We start from the raw sequence: 16,007 nt of genomic DNA, 5'->3' as shown, positions 1-16,007 counted from the left end.
TTAATCAAAATCAGAATATTCAAAAGTGTATTCTCCCCCCTTTATTCTAGGATTAGGATTTTTATATATGATCATTATCTCTTTATGGCCCTTGAGGATTTTGGAATTTTATAAATGTTTTTACTCATCATCAAATATGTGATTTTGACTAGTAAAGATAAGATTTTGTGTTAGATATGACTCTCAAGTCAAATTTGTGTGGCATTCCCTAGGAATCGAGTTACTCAATCTATTAGGGGTATGATTGGTGGAGTACTTGGTCATAATCTCTCGACTAGATCCTCTTAATCATAACCTTTCAATTAGACCTTCTCATCAAAAGGCCTGGAAAGTACACTTGCCCACCAACCTCAAGCATGAAAGACTAAGTCGAAATACACTCTCAACGAATGTTTAAGGCACTCAACCAAAACCTCTTGGCTAAACCCTATGGACTAGATCTTCTTAGTTAGAACCTCTCGGTTAGACATTCTAGACAAAAGTTTGGAAAGGTACACTTATAAAGCAGATTCTTAAATAATGTTCAAGGTACTCAGCCAAACCTTCATCTAGATCTTATCAATCAAAACCTATCGATCAAACCCTCTCGACTAATGTTGTTGTTGATTGTTTAACAATTTCGGGAAGTTACAATATGACGAGAGAGTTTACTGTCCCACCTTTATTTGTTTTAAAGATTTACTTACATGACTCAATGGTCATAGGCTAGTTTTTTTGCTTTTTTATTTTATTTTATTTTTACTTTATCTTTCTTGCTTGTAATTTCTTGAATCTATCAAAAAAAAAAACGAATCTGTTTGAATTTTTTGCACACATAGTAAAACATATGTGTGCGTGGCTAACATATATGTATGCGTTTGTAGTTAAGACAAATTCCGTCCATGAAAATGGTAGTCGAGAATTTTTTTAATTTAGGAGTCAACTAATTAAAATTTTTATAAGATAAATTTATTTCATTAAATTATGAAAAGAAATTGAAATAAGCTAGACTTTTAAGTTTTCTTAAATAAATTATTTTATTGCGTGAAAAAGTCTTATATTACTTATAAGTTGGGACTAAAAATAATTTATAAACATTTTTATTTTTTAATTTATTGAGACATCTTTGCAAGATAAAATTGTAACATGTCAAAAGAGATAATAACGCAGGTATAATGATTATATTAAATCAAAACTAAAAAAAAGTTGGTGTTATATTAAAATACTTAATTTTTGTTTTGTTTATCAATTATTTTGGACTTTGTTATAACTAATATTTTTATAAATATATACATATAGTATAATTAATTAATGGAATAAAAAAATGGGTGTTAGTCAGTCTATTTCTAACATAAAACCCCCTTCACCAAAAGCCTAATCCATTTGTATCCATATCTAAATTAAACCAGTGACAAGATGTTGGTAGCAAATTATGTGGGTTTGAAAATCCCAGTAATGATTGGAGTGAAAATACAAAAATAGAAAGAGATAAGAGGGTTGATGGGATCCATAAAATAGCTATCGTTTTCAAATTCCCTATCTCAATGCTCAAAAGCTAATTGGCCAACTCGATGACATTTGGCAACAACAACGACACATGGGCTTTTTGTTTGTCCATATCAAACCCATAATTCCTCACCAACAAAAAGTCCACCCCACCCACCAAAAGCCCATAAAAAAAACACTGAAGCACAAAAAGGAAGCAACACACTCACCCTAATCCCGTGCAACCAAACCAGTGGGAAAAAAGTGAGTTCCCTCGTATGCCATTTTTTTTCTTCCTTTTATATTCATCTTATGTTATTCATCAATTTCACCGACGATTGAAAAGAAAAATTGATTAATCATTTTTAATGGATTTTTTTTTAATTACGTTCACTCGTCTACAAAACTCAAACTAAACATTACTTAAAGAGACTTAATTTAGTATCACTTGAACCAATGGAATTGTTGGTCCTCACTTTGGTCACTCATTCTTGTGCCACCATTGTCCATTACTTCTTCTTTCCCTTGACCCTTCGGACTTTGGAGAGGCAGTGGTGATAAATTTTGTGGGGTTCACCACGCGCCGTTTGTTCGTGTGGGTCTCACGGGTCCAATTTTGTTTCCCCCTCGTTTCGAATTTCACGTTTTCTTGTCATTACAACTCGCAACCATGCTTGTTAAAATGTCCAAATCATTGGAACAGATTGTTCTTTTATCCTTTGGTTTTTGCTTTTCCAATTTTCACCCTCTTCTATTCATTTTCATTTCAACGTTTGACTCGAGAAAAAAAAAAAAAAGGTGACAATTTATTAATTTGCTTCTTCGTTTGTTTAAGTTATAATAATCGAGCCTTAATTACTTTAATTGGAAAGTGTCACGTAGCTTCGGGCTGAAGCTAAATGAGTTATTGGGTGTTAATTTCAAACTTTTCAGGTGTCTTCTCCAAAATTGTCACCCGTGAGTTTGATGATGTATTTTTTAAGGTTGGATTGATAATCTATGTTCACTATAAAAGGAGGAAAAAGAAAAGTAGCTACCCAATGTGGTTAGATTTTGGCCATGATTATGGATTAAATTGAGGCTTCACTTTGAGCCAATATCTCACCTCTATTAACCAATTTTTGCAACTCCGCAATTACACGTTACGCTATACTTTTTTGACAAATCATTGGATGATAATTAGCATTGGACAAGTTATCATATCATTATATTCATAGGAGATCTAAACTCTATGTAAGTAAATTTTATTCACCACACATTGAAATATTTTAATGTTACTAAAAATATCTCATAATTAACCTAGATTCTAATAATCAAACATATGGATTAAAGGTGAGTTTGGAAAAATAGTTTAATTGATTATTTACTTAATAATTTTATATTAAATCAAATAAAACATTATTTATAAGTCGTATTGTAAAATACTAAAATTTGTTGAAATAAATTTTAAAAGGTTATACTTCTTTTGTGTGAAATTTATTGGAATAATTAACCTGAAAAACACTTAAGAAAGCCATGAAAGTTATGTCTATAGAAGTAGTTCATAAATCAGCTAAAAAATAAAAGTTAATTTTAAAAAATTAATTTATTGAATTAAAAGTGTAGTAAAATCAATTGTTAAACTAGTTGAGAAATATAAACAATATAAAGAAACATGTTTGTATGATTTATATATAGAGTGAGACAAAAAAAAATACTTTAGTTAAATATAATTTTAATTTTAATCTTTTTATTTTATTTTTTGATTAATGGGAAAACAATATTTTTATTTTATTTAAAATAAAACATTTGATTTAAAAAAAATGAACAGGGTTACAAACAAAATAAATAGTGTATGTTATTGGACTGCCCAGGTCGTAATCCGACTAGCACATCGTCTAGGCAAAAACCCGACTAGCACATCGTCTAGGCAAAAAACCACCGACTAGCACATCGTCTAGGTAAAAACCCGACCAGCACATTGTCTAGGTAAAGACCCGACTGGACCTTCTACTCGTCTAACTCCCGACTGGACCGTCACGGGGTGTGGCGACTCGGCTATAACGCCAAATTACATGCACCCGAGAGGGGATACGCCTTTTTTCCCGATAGGTCCTCTTGTAAAGGCATTCTCGGAAAAATACCGATTTGGAAAACAACCACTCACTCCCTTGGCTTCAGGATAAGAGCGGTTAAGGAGAATCCCGAAAATCGCGGGGTCCACGAAGCCCATAAACACAAAAGTATAAAACCTAGAACCCTAGAGCTAGGACGGCAGATTACACTTTTGAATGCTCTGGCTTCGCGGCTTGACCTAGAGAAAACCCTAGTTCGTCCCGTGGCCGGAACATTTTGGCGCCCACCGTGGGGCCACGGTAAAACTTTTCCTACGCCCCAAGAAATACAGAAAGACCTACACTTTACCATGGCGAGAGGCGGCAACAACAGCAATTCACAACCCCCTACCATGGAGGAGATGATGGCCATGATCAATGGCCTACGGGAGGATAATGCACGATCCAGGGAGAGAGAGGAGGCCATTCAGCGCGAAAACGAGGAGATCAGGAGGCGAGCGGATGAGTTACAGGCCAGGATAGAAGCCAACACCAGAGCGTTGGAGGAGGATGTCATGCAGGAAGTCCCAAGGGATTTTCGGCCTTTCTCGGAGGCCATAGAGGCTGAGGCCATCCCCAGGGATCATCGGATACCGCAGGTCGAACCTTTCGATGGATCACAGGATCCCAGTCAACATCTAACAGATTTCCGAGCTCAGATGCTGATTTGCGGAGGGAGCATGGAAGTCCGTTGCAAACTGTTCATGGGTACGCTTAAAAAGGCGGCGCTCGATTGGTTTAGTAGCCTCCCCGACCGATCCATCATCGACTTTGACGTTTTCAGTCGGCTGTTTATGGCTCAATTCGCTGCCAATAAGAAGAAGCCACCGATCACGTCGGATTTATTTGACCTTAAGCAGCAACGGGAGGAGTCATTGAAGGATTTTCTGCAGAGATTCAATGAGGTGGCTCTGAAAATAGCATCCTTGGATGAGAGAATGGCGGTCATCGCCTTCCAGAAGGGTTTGCGGTCTGGAGCGTTCGACATTGCGCTCGAGAGAGCTAACTGTCAAACAATGTCGGAGGTAAGGGCTTTTGCTTTAAGCCACATCAAGACGGAAGAAAACCAGATCATAAAGAGGGCAGCCGAGAACCGAGAGGCAGGGGGCAGTAATAAGGAGAGTAACAAGCATCTCCGACCGCGGTCGGACTGGAATAAGCGAAGCGATCGCTACAACGCAAAGGAGGGTAACTATCGGCAGTTCGATCATATCAGTCGCCCAAAGGCCGAATGGTCACGAAGCAAGGAGGAGGAGAAGTTTACGCCACTTAATGTTCCCAGGCGACACATTCTGCATGACGTAAATAGTGCGTCATTATTTGACTTCCCAGAGGCAACTGACCGGCAGTTGGGGCCCTACAAAACTGACTGGTGTGAGTTTCATCGGGCTCATGGACACAAGACGGAGAATTGTTTCGTTCTTGGGAGGCAAATTGAGCGCCTTATCAAGGAGGGTCGGTTGAAAGAGTTTATTGCAGGAAAGAAGGGTGAGAGCTCGTCCGACAGGCGACATAGGCAGGAGGGAGAAGACAACAGGAGAGGAAGACGCGAGGGGAGGTCTCCCCCGAGAGACCCCCCGCAAAAATCTAAGGAGGCTCACCAGCAAGCCATTCATGGAGACTTCAACACCATAGCAGGGGGATTTGCTGGTGGAGGCTCGACTTCTGCGGCAAGGAAGAGGTACTCTCGGTCAGTACTGTCGGTCTCCGAGTTGCCGAGACCCTCCCGATCAGCCATCACGTTCTCGGACGCCGACTTTGAGGGTGTATCTCCCCACGAGGATGACCCCATAGTCGTCTCGGCAATCGTCATGGGGTACAACGTGAAACGAGTGTTAGTGGACCAAGGCAGTTCGGCGGATATAATGTTTTGGGAAGCTTTCGTCGGGATGAAGATTCCGACTGATCGTCTCATGCCGTACGCAGGTACGTTGGTTGGTTTTGCAGGTGATCAGGTAATAGCCAGGGGATACGCCGACTTGGAGACAACGTTCGGCCAGGGAGACAATATGAAAACTGTCACTATCCGATATCTGGTGGTAAACGCTCAATCATCTTACAGCATACTAGTCGGTAGACCAACACTAAATAAGTTGGGAGCGGTCGTCTCCACGCCTCATTTGAAGCTGAAGTACCCTTTGCCCAGCGGAAAGGTGGGTGTCGTCTGCGTCGATCAAGATGTAGCGAGGAAATGCTACGAAGACAGTTTGAGGGCGAGGCGACAACTATATGTGACACAGGTTGATCGGGGTGTTCAGTCAATAGAGTTGGATCCGAGAATGAATCATTTCGATACCCGACCAGCCCCAGCGGAAGATGTAAAGGAGGTTACCCTGGCCGAGGGGAAAATCGTCAAGATTGGTGTATCTCTAAACAAGGAAGACGAGGAAGGTCTAGTCACCGTGCTAAAGAGAAACATATCGGCCTTCGCGTGGAGTGTCGGGGATATGCCGGGCATTGATCCCGATTTCTTATGTCACCACCTCATGGTCGACCCCAAGGCGAAGCCCGTGATCCAGAAAAGGCGAAAGTTTGGAGAAGACAAAAGGAAGGCCATAGTGGAGGAGACGAGAAAATTGATGGCAGCTGGTCATATTCGGGAAATCCAATACCCGACGTGGCTGGCGAACGTAGTGATGGTACGAAAGAGTAATGGAAGTTGGAGGATGTGTACCGACTTCACTGACCTAAACAAAGCTTGCCCGAAAGACTCATACCCACTCCCCAACATAGACTGCCTGGTCGACGGCGCCTCGGGGTACGAGCTGTTAAGTTTCATGGACGCCTACTCCGGTTACAATCAAATCCGAATGCACCCAGCTGATGAGGACAAAACGGCCTTCATAGCCGATCAGGCTACTTGTTGTTACAGGGTCATGCCTTTTGGTTTGAAGAACGCGGGAGCGACATACCAGCGGCTCATGGACAAAGTCCTGGCAAAGCAGCTGGGAAGGAACGTTGAGGCATACGTGGACGATATGGTGGTAAAGTCGGACAGCTTCTCTCGGCATTACGCCGACTTGCAAGAGAGCTTCGACACTTTAGCGCGTTATCAACTCAAGTTGAATCCCGCGAAGTGCTCCTTCGGCGTCCAAGCAGGAAAGTTCCTCGGTTTCCTGCTGACCCATCGTGGTATTGAGGCAAATCCCGAGAAGTGTTCCGCGATCATCAATATGAGAAGTCCGGCGACGGTAAAAGAGGTCCAGCAGTTGACAGGAAGGATGGCTTCCCTCTCTCGGTTCCTCTCCAAGGCGGCGGATAAATCGCTGCCTTTGTTCCAGTGCTTGAGGAAGAACAACCGCTTTGCATGGACAGATGAATGTGAAAAAGCGTTCGGTGAACTCAAACAGTCTCTCACCTCGCCACCAATACTCTCTAAACCGCAAGCCGGTCTCCCTTTACTGATGTATTTGTCGGCATCTGATAGCGCCATCAGTGCAGTCTTAGTACAAGAAAGAGGTAGTTCTCAATTGCCTATTTATTTTATTAGCAGGGTGTTGCAAGGCGCGGAGACTCGTTACCAAAAGATGGAGAAGCTAGCCCTCGCGATACTGGTTACAGCACGCAAACTGAGACATTACTTCCAGAGTTACGAGGTGGTAGTTCGAACAGATCACCCGATTAGGCAAATATTGCAGAAGCCCGACCTGGCAGGAAGGATGATGAAGTGGTCCGTGGAGTTGTCGGAGCATTCCATCAAGTACGAACCGAGAGGAGCAATCAAAGCTCAGGCGCTGGCTGACTTCGTAATGGAACTAACCTCACCAGTGGGGGAAGTTCGAACTGAAGACACACAGTGGATCCTGTCGGTAGATGGAGCCTCGAACCTTGGAGGAAGTGGAGCGGGGATTGTCTTGGAAGGACCGGGAGGAATTTTGTTGGAACAGTCATTGCGATTTGAGTTCCGGGCAAGCAATAACCAGGCCGAGTATGAAGCATTGTTGGCCGGAATGACATTGGCGAAGGAAATGGGGGCGACAAGCTTATCAGCACGAAGTGACTCCCAATTAATCACAGGACAGGTAGCCGGCACCTTCCAAGCAAAGGACCCTCAACTGGCCAAATACCTAGAGAAGGTTAAGCACCTTTCGGAAAATTTCCGAGAATTCACACTTAACCATGTACCACGAGAGCAAAACTCCAGGGCCGACCTGCTCTCCAAGCTTGCAAGCACAAAGAAACCAGGAGCTACTCGGTCAGTCATCCAAGAAACGCTGTCACGGCCGAGCATAAACGAGGCGCAAGGAAATATCCTATTCATCCAGGAAGAGCTAAATTCTTGGATGGCACCATACATTGCATATCTGACTCGGGGGGAACTACCGGAAGACAAAAAGGAGGCATCGTTAGTGCAAAGGGAGTCGGCCAGGTTCGTTGTCATCAACGAAAGGCTGTACCGAAGGGGCTTTAGCTCTCCTCTCCTGAGGTGTTTGACCACGTCGCAAGCGCAGAGGGTGATGGACGAGGTACATAGTGGTATGTGCGGCAGTCATATCGGAGGCCGAGCTCTAGTGTACAAGGTCGCCCGCGCAGGTTACTTCTGGCCATCTTTGAGAAATGACTGCGTCAACTGGGTCCAGAAATGTGATGGATGCCAAAGACATGCTACCCTGCACCATTCCCCCGCCGAGCGACTACATTCGATCCTGTCTCCTTGGCCTTTCCACAAATGGGGGATTGACATTCTCGGTCCATTTCCGATCGCTGTGAGGCAACTGAAATTTTTGATAGTAGCAGTAGACTACTTTAGCAAATGGATCGAGGCGGAACCGGTTGCAACCATCTCAGCAGAAAAGGTCAGAGCATTTCTTTGGAAGAATGTGGTGTGCAGATATGGAGTCCCTCAGATGCTTGTTTCCGATAACGGGACACAGTTTGCAAGCGCGAGAGTTCGTGATTTTTGTAAAGAGGTCGGAATCAGAATGGCATTCACGTCCGTCGAACACCCTCAATCTAACGGCCAGGCCGAGTCGGCCAACAAGGTAATCCTCTCAGGCTTGAAGAAACGTGTACAAGACTCAGGCGCTTCATGGGTGGAAGAGCTTCCCCGAGTACTTTGGTCGTACCACACGACTGTTCACTCAACGACCCAAGATACCCCCTTCAATCTGGTATACGGAACCGACGCCATGATCCCGATTGAAATTGCAGAGCCTTCAGTACGCACTACCGCTTTTTCTGAAGAAGAATCTGACCAGGGACGACGAATTGATTTAGACCTGATCGAAGAAACAAGAGAAAGAGCAAGAATAAATCAAGTAGCGGCGCAGAGAAGAGCAGCCTTCAAGTACAACACTAAGGTAAACCCAAGAGATTTTGTCGTAGGCGACCTAGTTTTGAGGCGCGCTCAACTTACACAGATGAAAAACAAACTATCGCCTAAATGGGTTGGCCCTTACAAGATTGATGATGTGGTCGGCAAAGGGGCCTACCGACTTAGAACTTTGGATGGAGGCAGGATACCGAGAACGTGGAATGCTGCAAACCTACGCTTCTATTATAGCTAGACTTTTCTCCCCCTTTGTATTAGGTGCACTCTTTTCCTAACTCAGTATTTTTTCCCCGTAAAAATATGAGGGGTTTTTGCTGAGGAGGTTTTTAATGAGGCACCACCCTCCCCAATTCTAATAAATGTCATCTGACTGTTTCCTTTTCATGAGCTTTTTCTCTTTACATGGATAAAAACTCGTGATTGTCGGCAAAAGTCCGACTGGGCGAGTATAAATAACTTGAAGAACTCGTGATTGTCGGCAAAAGTCCGACTGGACGAGTATAAATAACTTGAAGAACTCGTGATTGCCGGCAATAGCCCGGCTGGGCGAGTATAAATAACTCGATTGAAAAAACTCGTGATTGTCGGCAAAAGTCCGACTGGGCGAGTATAAATAACTCGATTGAAAAAACTCGTGATTGTCGGCAAAAGTCCGACTGGGCGAGTATAAATAACTCGATTGAAAAAACTCGTGATTGTCGGCAAAAGTCCGACTGGACGAGTATAAATAACTTGAAGAACTCGTGATTGTCGGCAAAAGTCCGGCTGGGCGAGTATAAATAACTCGATTGAAAAAACTCGTGATTGTCGGCAAAAGTCCGACGGGGCGAGTATAAATAACTTGAAGAACTCGTGATTGTCGGCAATAGTCCGGCTGGGCGAGTATAAATAACTCGATTGAAAAAACTCGTGATTGTTGGTTAAGTTCCGACTAGGCGAGTATAAATAACCCAGAACGAGCAGTTCACACAAATCAGTGACAACAATGAATCAGTGCTTAGTTGTAGGTTCAAATTACCACGACTACAGCTTAAAGTTTTTATAACAAGAAATGCTTTAGAAGTACTCCTACTTTGAAAATACTGATCGACCACCGATTGCAAGTCATCTGAATCCACGGACCAAGATTAACATCAACCTCGGCCCCCTCGCATGATTAGGGTGGTATATAGGAACGGGTAGTTCAATCAATACATTCAAGTTTAATACTTAGTTTAATTTCTGATGTTTATGGTCGGTATTTGGACGACCAGTATTCTCAACTGTGTTTTTCATTTAAGTAAATTATCGGCGTATTCAGTCGGTATTGGGACGACTAGATAGTTTGAAAGTTGATTCAAACTTGGAGTTTTCTACTTGGCATTTGGACGACTAGGTAATTTTACTCGGTATTTGGACGATTAAACTCGTTGAAATTCAATTTTTAACTTAGAAAAAATACTTGCATCTTTCCGAGTCGGTTTTTTGACGATTAGATAGTTTGAAAGTTGATTCAAACTTGGAGTTTTCTACTCGGCATTTGGACGACTAGGTAAATTTACTCGGTATTTGGACGACTCGGTGATTTTACAGTTATTTACCCTAGTCGGTTTGCTGGCGATTAGACGGAAAATTCAATTTTTAACTTAGAAAAATATTTGCATCTACCCTAGTCGGATTTTTGGCGATTAGATAATTTAGATAGTTGATTCAAACTCGAGGTTGTCTACTCGGCATTTGGACGACTAGGTAATTTTACTCGGTATTTGGACGATTAAACTCGTTGAAATTCAATTTTTAACTTAGAAAAAATACTTGCATCTTTCCGAGTCGGTTTTTTGACGATTAAACTCGTTGAAATTCAATTTTTAACTTAGAAAAAATACTTGCATCTTTCCGAGTCGGTTTTTTGACGATTAGATAGTTTGAAAGTTGATTCAAACTTGGAGTTTTCTACTCGGCATTTGGACGACTAGGTAAATTTACTCGGTATTTGGACGACTCGGTGATTTTACAGTTATTTACCCTAGTCGGTTTGCTGGCGATTAGACGGAAAATTCAATTTTTAACTTAGAAAAATATTTGCATCTACCCTAGTCGGATTTTTGGCGATTAGATAATTTAGATAGTTGATTCAAACTCGAGGTTGTCTACTCGGCATTTGGACGACTAGGTAATTTTACTCGGTATTTGGACGATTAAACTCGTTGAAATTCAATTTTTAACTTAGAAAAAATACTTGCATCTTTCCGAGTCGGTTTTTTGACGATTAAACTCGTTGAAATTCAATTTTTAACTTAGAAAAAATACTTGCATCTTTCCAAGTCGGTTTTTTGGCGATTAAATTCGTTGAAATTCAATTTTTAACTTAGAAATTGTACACAGTATATAAAGAACGAAGCAAGTTCTTGAAACACGAAAGTCAAAATGGTTACACGTTTAAGAAACACGAAATTAAACAAGTGCAAAAAAGACAAGTGCAAAAAGCAGGAAAGTGCAACATAGACTTAATCATCCTCGGGAGGATCCACAAGTTGCCCATCGACAATCTCTTTGAAGTAGCCCATGCCCCCGATATCGAGATCGGTATACAGAATTTTTATTTGGGAAGTCGCCGCGTCGAAGCCTTGAACATATTTCTTCATAGAATCCACCTTTGCGGCTTCAAGGTCATTCTCGAGTTTCTCGACTTCCAGCTTCGCCAAAGACAAGTCGTTCTCGAAGACACTCGCGGCATCGGCTGATTTATCTCGAGCTAGGCGCGTCTCGGCCAACTCGTTCTCCAGCGCCACCTTCTCGGCGAGCCATGCTTGCTTCTCATCTTCGAACGTACGGCGACCTTCCAGTAACCTATCTCGCTCACTAGACACCCACTTGCACTCGGATTTGCTCTTGTTCAAATCATCCTCCAAGGATGTGATCCTTTTCCCCTGCAACTTAGTCTCCCTCACTAAGCCGCGAATTTTGTCCTCGTTGATCAACGAAAGAGCAGAGAGACGATTTGTAAGTGACTCGACCCCCTTGGCAATGGTAAAAGCACTCATTTTTTCCAAGTCGCCTCGGTCGCCCTCAAGCCAGTCGGTATTTCGAAGGTGCGCGCTATGATTAAACTTCTCATCCCAGAAAGAGGGGAGGTCGCTGCGACCAGCCCCATGGTCAACTGGTTCCCAATTTTCGCCAAGACATACACTCACGGTCCTCTCGGCAGATTGAACTTCCGTATCGCCCTTGTCCATCTCCGCGGCTACGACCGTCTCAAGGTTAACTACCGATATAGGTTTGTCGGCTTCGCGGCGACGCTTCTGCGGGTTCTCGCCAGCAGTTCTCGACTTCCCCACTGGACTATCGGTCTCCGCCACCTTCTCGGTCGCCGACTCATCCACCGCAGAAGCTTGGAGCCCCTTTTGTCGTTTCCAGAGTTTCATCATTTCCCGATTGCTCATGCTCGCCATTTTCGCTACAAGACATAAACAAATTATGATAAAAGTACAGGTTTAAACAGACAAAAGGAATTCTCAACATTCAAAGCGACATTATACCTATATATATTTTCAATTCTTGAGGCCTACTCTCTAGGTCTAGGAGTTTCCCAGTGTTGAAAAAGGTTTTCAAATCTTCAATTTTCTTAATGTCGGCCTGATCGCTCTCGGAAAGCTTCTTGGAATCTAGTCCACCAAATGCTATTGTTCCCCGATTCCAATACAAAGGAAACCCTTCGAACACACTCTCATGACCCGGTATACTACGCACTCGGAAAAATGATTTCTTGAAATCCTTGTAGGATGACTGAAACAATGACAACAAACCCCGACCTGACACTCCGCTAACGGACACCCAGCTCGTACGTTTGCTAACCCTACTCTCAAAAAAGTAGAAAAACTTATCTGCAGTCGGAATTATCCCGATCCCCTCACACAAAATCTCAAAACCCCGTACAAAAGCCCAACTATTTGGGTGTAGTTGGGTTGGGGCGACATTCAAAGCTCGAAGTACCCCTTTTTCACAGTCGGTTAGGGGCCATCTCACTCTAATCTTAGAAATGAGAGTGGTGTAACAAAAGGTAAATTTTTCGGTTGGGGGAGGACAAATGCATACTGGTTCCTTATCAACACAAGGCTCACACGCGACCACTTCATCCCCACCCCGGCAAACTACATAGTCTCTACAGAAGCTATCCATGGCTTCGCAGGAATTTATCAAAGATTCGCATTTCAATGCATCATCCTTAACCCATCCATATAATTCCCCATAAATCGCGTTAGCCATTGTGAATATAACCTTAGTTTTAACCTAAAACTTAAAGGCTTGCAAGAAAAATCCACTAAGAGGGTAAAATAAATACGAGCGTACCTAAAGGTTTCCTCTCACAACTCCACCTACCAAAAGAGGGGCACAAAACCACCGCCAGCCGCCGTAGATTAGAACGGAGGAGAAAGCCACCACCGGAGGAAGAAAAGCTATGGAAAGGGAAATGCAAAATTTTAACAACATAAGGGGCCACCCCTATTTATAGCAACGAAGGGCCGTGTGTGAGGAGGTACTCCCAAGAGTCACAACGCGCATGAAAAAATACGCTCAAGAGTCACGAAGCGCGTGGGACGTTTTGGCATTTAATATTTCGTGATAAATGCTGCCACGTGGCACCACCTTTACTAACGCCTCTGCAACGCCGGCTTCGCAATAAATGCATGTCCCACCTCGAGTAAGGTGAAGAGACATGACCTGTCAGACCATATGTACCGTCTCGGCTATTGGCCGAGACGTTCTCTCAATTTATGTTCGGAACGACTCAAGTGTGCCATCCAGGTAATGGCCCGACTTGATCTCTTTTGGATCGGATGCCGCTTGGCCCACGACCGAGTTCATCTCTCCGATCGACTCGCCCCTAACCCAACTCCACTCGCCTATAAGGAGGGTCACTCGGTTTTTTGCCTGATGGGATCTTTGGAAACATATGACAACTCGACTTCAAGCCCTCTCGCCTCATGAGGCTCAGAGCTGAAGGGCAAGTGGACCGTTCAGGTCGTTTTCCGACCTGATTCCCTTCTCGGTCATAGGACGTTAGCGACCCTTCTCTTGGCAAATAACCGACCAGGTGGCCATGTCTTGAGCCCTATCGCCTTTTAGGCTCAGGGCTGAAGGGCAAGTGGACTGCCCAGGTCGTAATCCGACTAGCACATCGTCTAGGCAAAAACCCGACTAGCACATCGTCTAGGCAAAAAACCACCGACTAGCACATCGTCTAGGTAAAAACCCGACCAGCACATTGTCTAGGTAAAGACCCGACTGGACCTTCTACTCGTCTAACTCCCGACTGGACCGTCACGGGGTGTGGCGACTCGGCTATAACGCCAAATTACATGCACCCGAGAGGGGATACGCCTTTTTTCCCGATAGGTCCTCTTGTAAAGGCATTCTCGGAAAAATACCGATTTGGAAAACAACCACTCACTCCCTTGGCTTCAGGATAAGAGCGGTTAAGGAGAATCCCGAAAATCGCGGGGTCCACGAAGCCCATAAACACAAAAGTATAAAACCTAGAACCCTAGAGCTAGGACGGCAGATTACACTTTTGAATGCTCTGGCTTCGCGGCTTGACCTAGAGAAAACCCTAGTTCGTCCCGTGGCCGGAACAGTTATAGAAATTTATCATTAATTAATACAGGCGATATATGAGAAAACTTATCAATGTTCCGAAAGTAAAAGTGAAGAAAAAGGTTATAAACTCAAATGTTAATTCAAGTTCTATTTAGTGGAATCCCATATTTGATAAACTCATATTTTGGAGACTTATATTTTAGCCAAACAAATTCTTCCAAGCATTACCGGTGTTCCGATATAAAATGTAGATGGAGAATTAGGTTTAGGGTTAGGGAAGGAAAATTAGGAAAATAAAAAGAAGAGAGTTGAGTGGAAGTAGAGCGCGTGGTGAAGAAGGACCAATAATATATAACCCTTTATTTAATTGCATGCTGGTCCTTTACGTAGAAAAACAGGAGGAGTAAATTGAGTTGAGTTGCTCTCTCTCTCCGGAGGGGCATTTCCGTAATTGAGTCCGCACGCAATCGCAGAAGATCATTTATAAATGCGCAATGTAACGGAGAGGGAAGAGGCGTTGCCGATGTAAAAACACGGAATGGACCAACACCCGCACCAAGAGGACGCCGCCTCCTCCGCCACCACCCGCGGCGGCACGCGCCACCCGCTCTTCCGCGGCGTCCGCAAGCGCCGCTGGGGGAAATGGGTCTCCGAAATCCGAGAGCCGCGCAAGAAGTCCCGCATATGGCTCGGCTCCTTCCCGGCGCCGGAGATGGCCGCCAAGGCCTACGACGTCGCCGCCTACTGCCTCAAGGGCCGCAAGGCGCAGCTCAACTTCCCCGACGAGGTCCACCGCCTCCCGCCGCTCCCCTCCGCCTGCACCGCCCGCGACATCCAGGCCGCCGCCGCCAAGGCCGCCCACATGATGATGGCCTCCGCCGCCGCCCCCCCCGAAACCTCCATTTCCCCCGACGACGCCGCCGACGACTTCTGGCGCGAGATTGAGCTGCCGGAGCTCCTCCACGGTGGCGGCAGCAGCAGGTGGTGGACCTCCGACCTCCCGCCCTGGCCCGAGCCCGACCTCCCGCCGCAGCATCCCTTCACCACCGCCGCCTGCTTGTAGTACTTCTCTGTAATATTCGATTATGTTTGCATCTTATATTGCTCATCATATAATCGATTAAGTAACTCTTTGTCTACCCTTCGCAATAATTATTAATTTTAATTATGCTTAGCATTAGTAATAACATTTTCACTAATTAACTTACTTACCACTCCTTTCATTTTTATTCCCCTAAATCCTTATTATCTCTTACATCCGCTCCATCTCGATAAATTTTTTTATGCTAATGAAGCATACAATAATTTTAATTTCTCGTACTTGACATCTTTTAGCTCCCATGTCTTTGATTACAAGCATCTTTAGATAAATTTCTTCCCGACTATTATTAGCATAGGAAAATAAAATTATCATAAAATAAAATTAACTTATTGTTCATATATTACAAAACATATTTTACAAATTAAAGTTAATGTTAAAAGAATTCCAAATTAACCTAGGCTTTTTTATAAAAGAATTCCACTATACAGTAAGTGTTGTTTTCTTATCTCTCTCTGAAGCTTTTCTAGGTTCAATTTGCTCACGGATTTTTTCGCGATTA

General features: G+C 43.6%; 1 protein-coding gene and 1 pseudogene across 1 annotated transcript; both read left to right on the top strand.

Annotated features, from left to right (window-relative positions):
• The first annotated feature begins 3,868 nt into the window (after positions 1 to 3,868).
• Positions 3,869 to 9,064, top strand: LOC145957826 (uncharacterized). Its single transcript, XM_083074230.1, has one exon. The coding sequence runs from the start codon at positions 3,869 to 3,871 to the stop codon at positions 9,062 to 9,064; it is 5,196 nt and encodes a 1,731-aa protein (XP_082930356.1).
• Positions 9,065 to 14,771: 5,707 nt separating this feature from the next.
• On the top strand, positions 14,772 to 15,613 carry LOC109806926 (ethylene-responsive transcription factor ERF023 pseudogene; annotated as a pseudogene).
• The last annotated feature ends 394 nt before the right edge of the window (positions 15,614 to 16,007 follow it).

The sequence above is a fragment of the Cajanus cajan genome, chromosome 5 (assembly GCF_000230855.2).
Source record: "Cajanus cajan strain Asha chromosome 5, NIPB_CcT2T_4, whole genome shotgun sequence".
Taxonomy (NCBI): Eukaryota; Viridiplantae; Streptophyta; class Magnoliopsida; order Fabales; family Fabaceae; genus Cajanus; species Cajanus cajan.
Note: the sequence above shows the minus strand (reverse complement) of the source record. Positions and strands in the feature narration are given on the sequence as shown.

Bases quoted from the DNA above. Each gene is read 5' to 3' on its own strand.
- LOC145957826 (XM_083074230.1), top strand. From the start codon at position 3,869: ATGGCGAGAGGCGGCAACAACAGCAATTCACAACCCCCTACCATGGAG.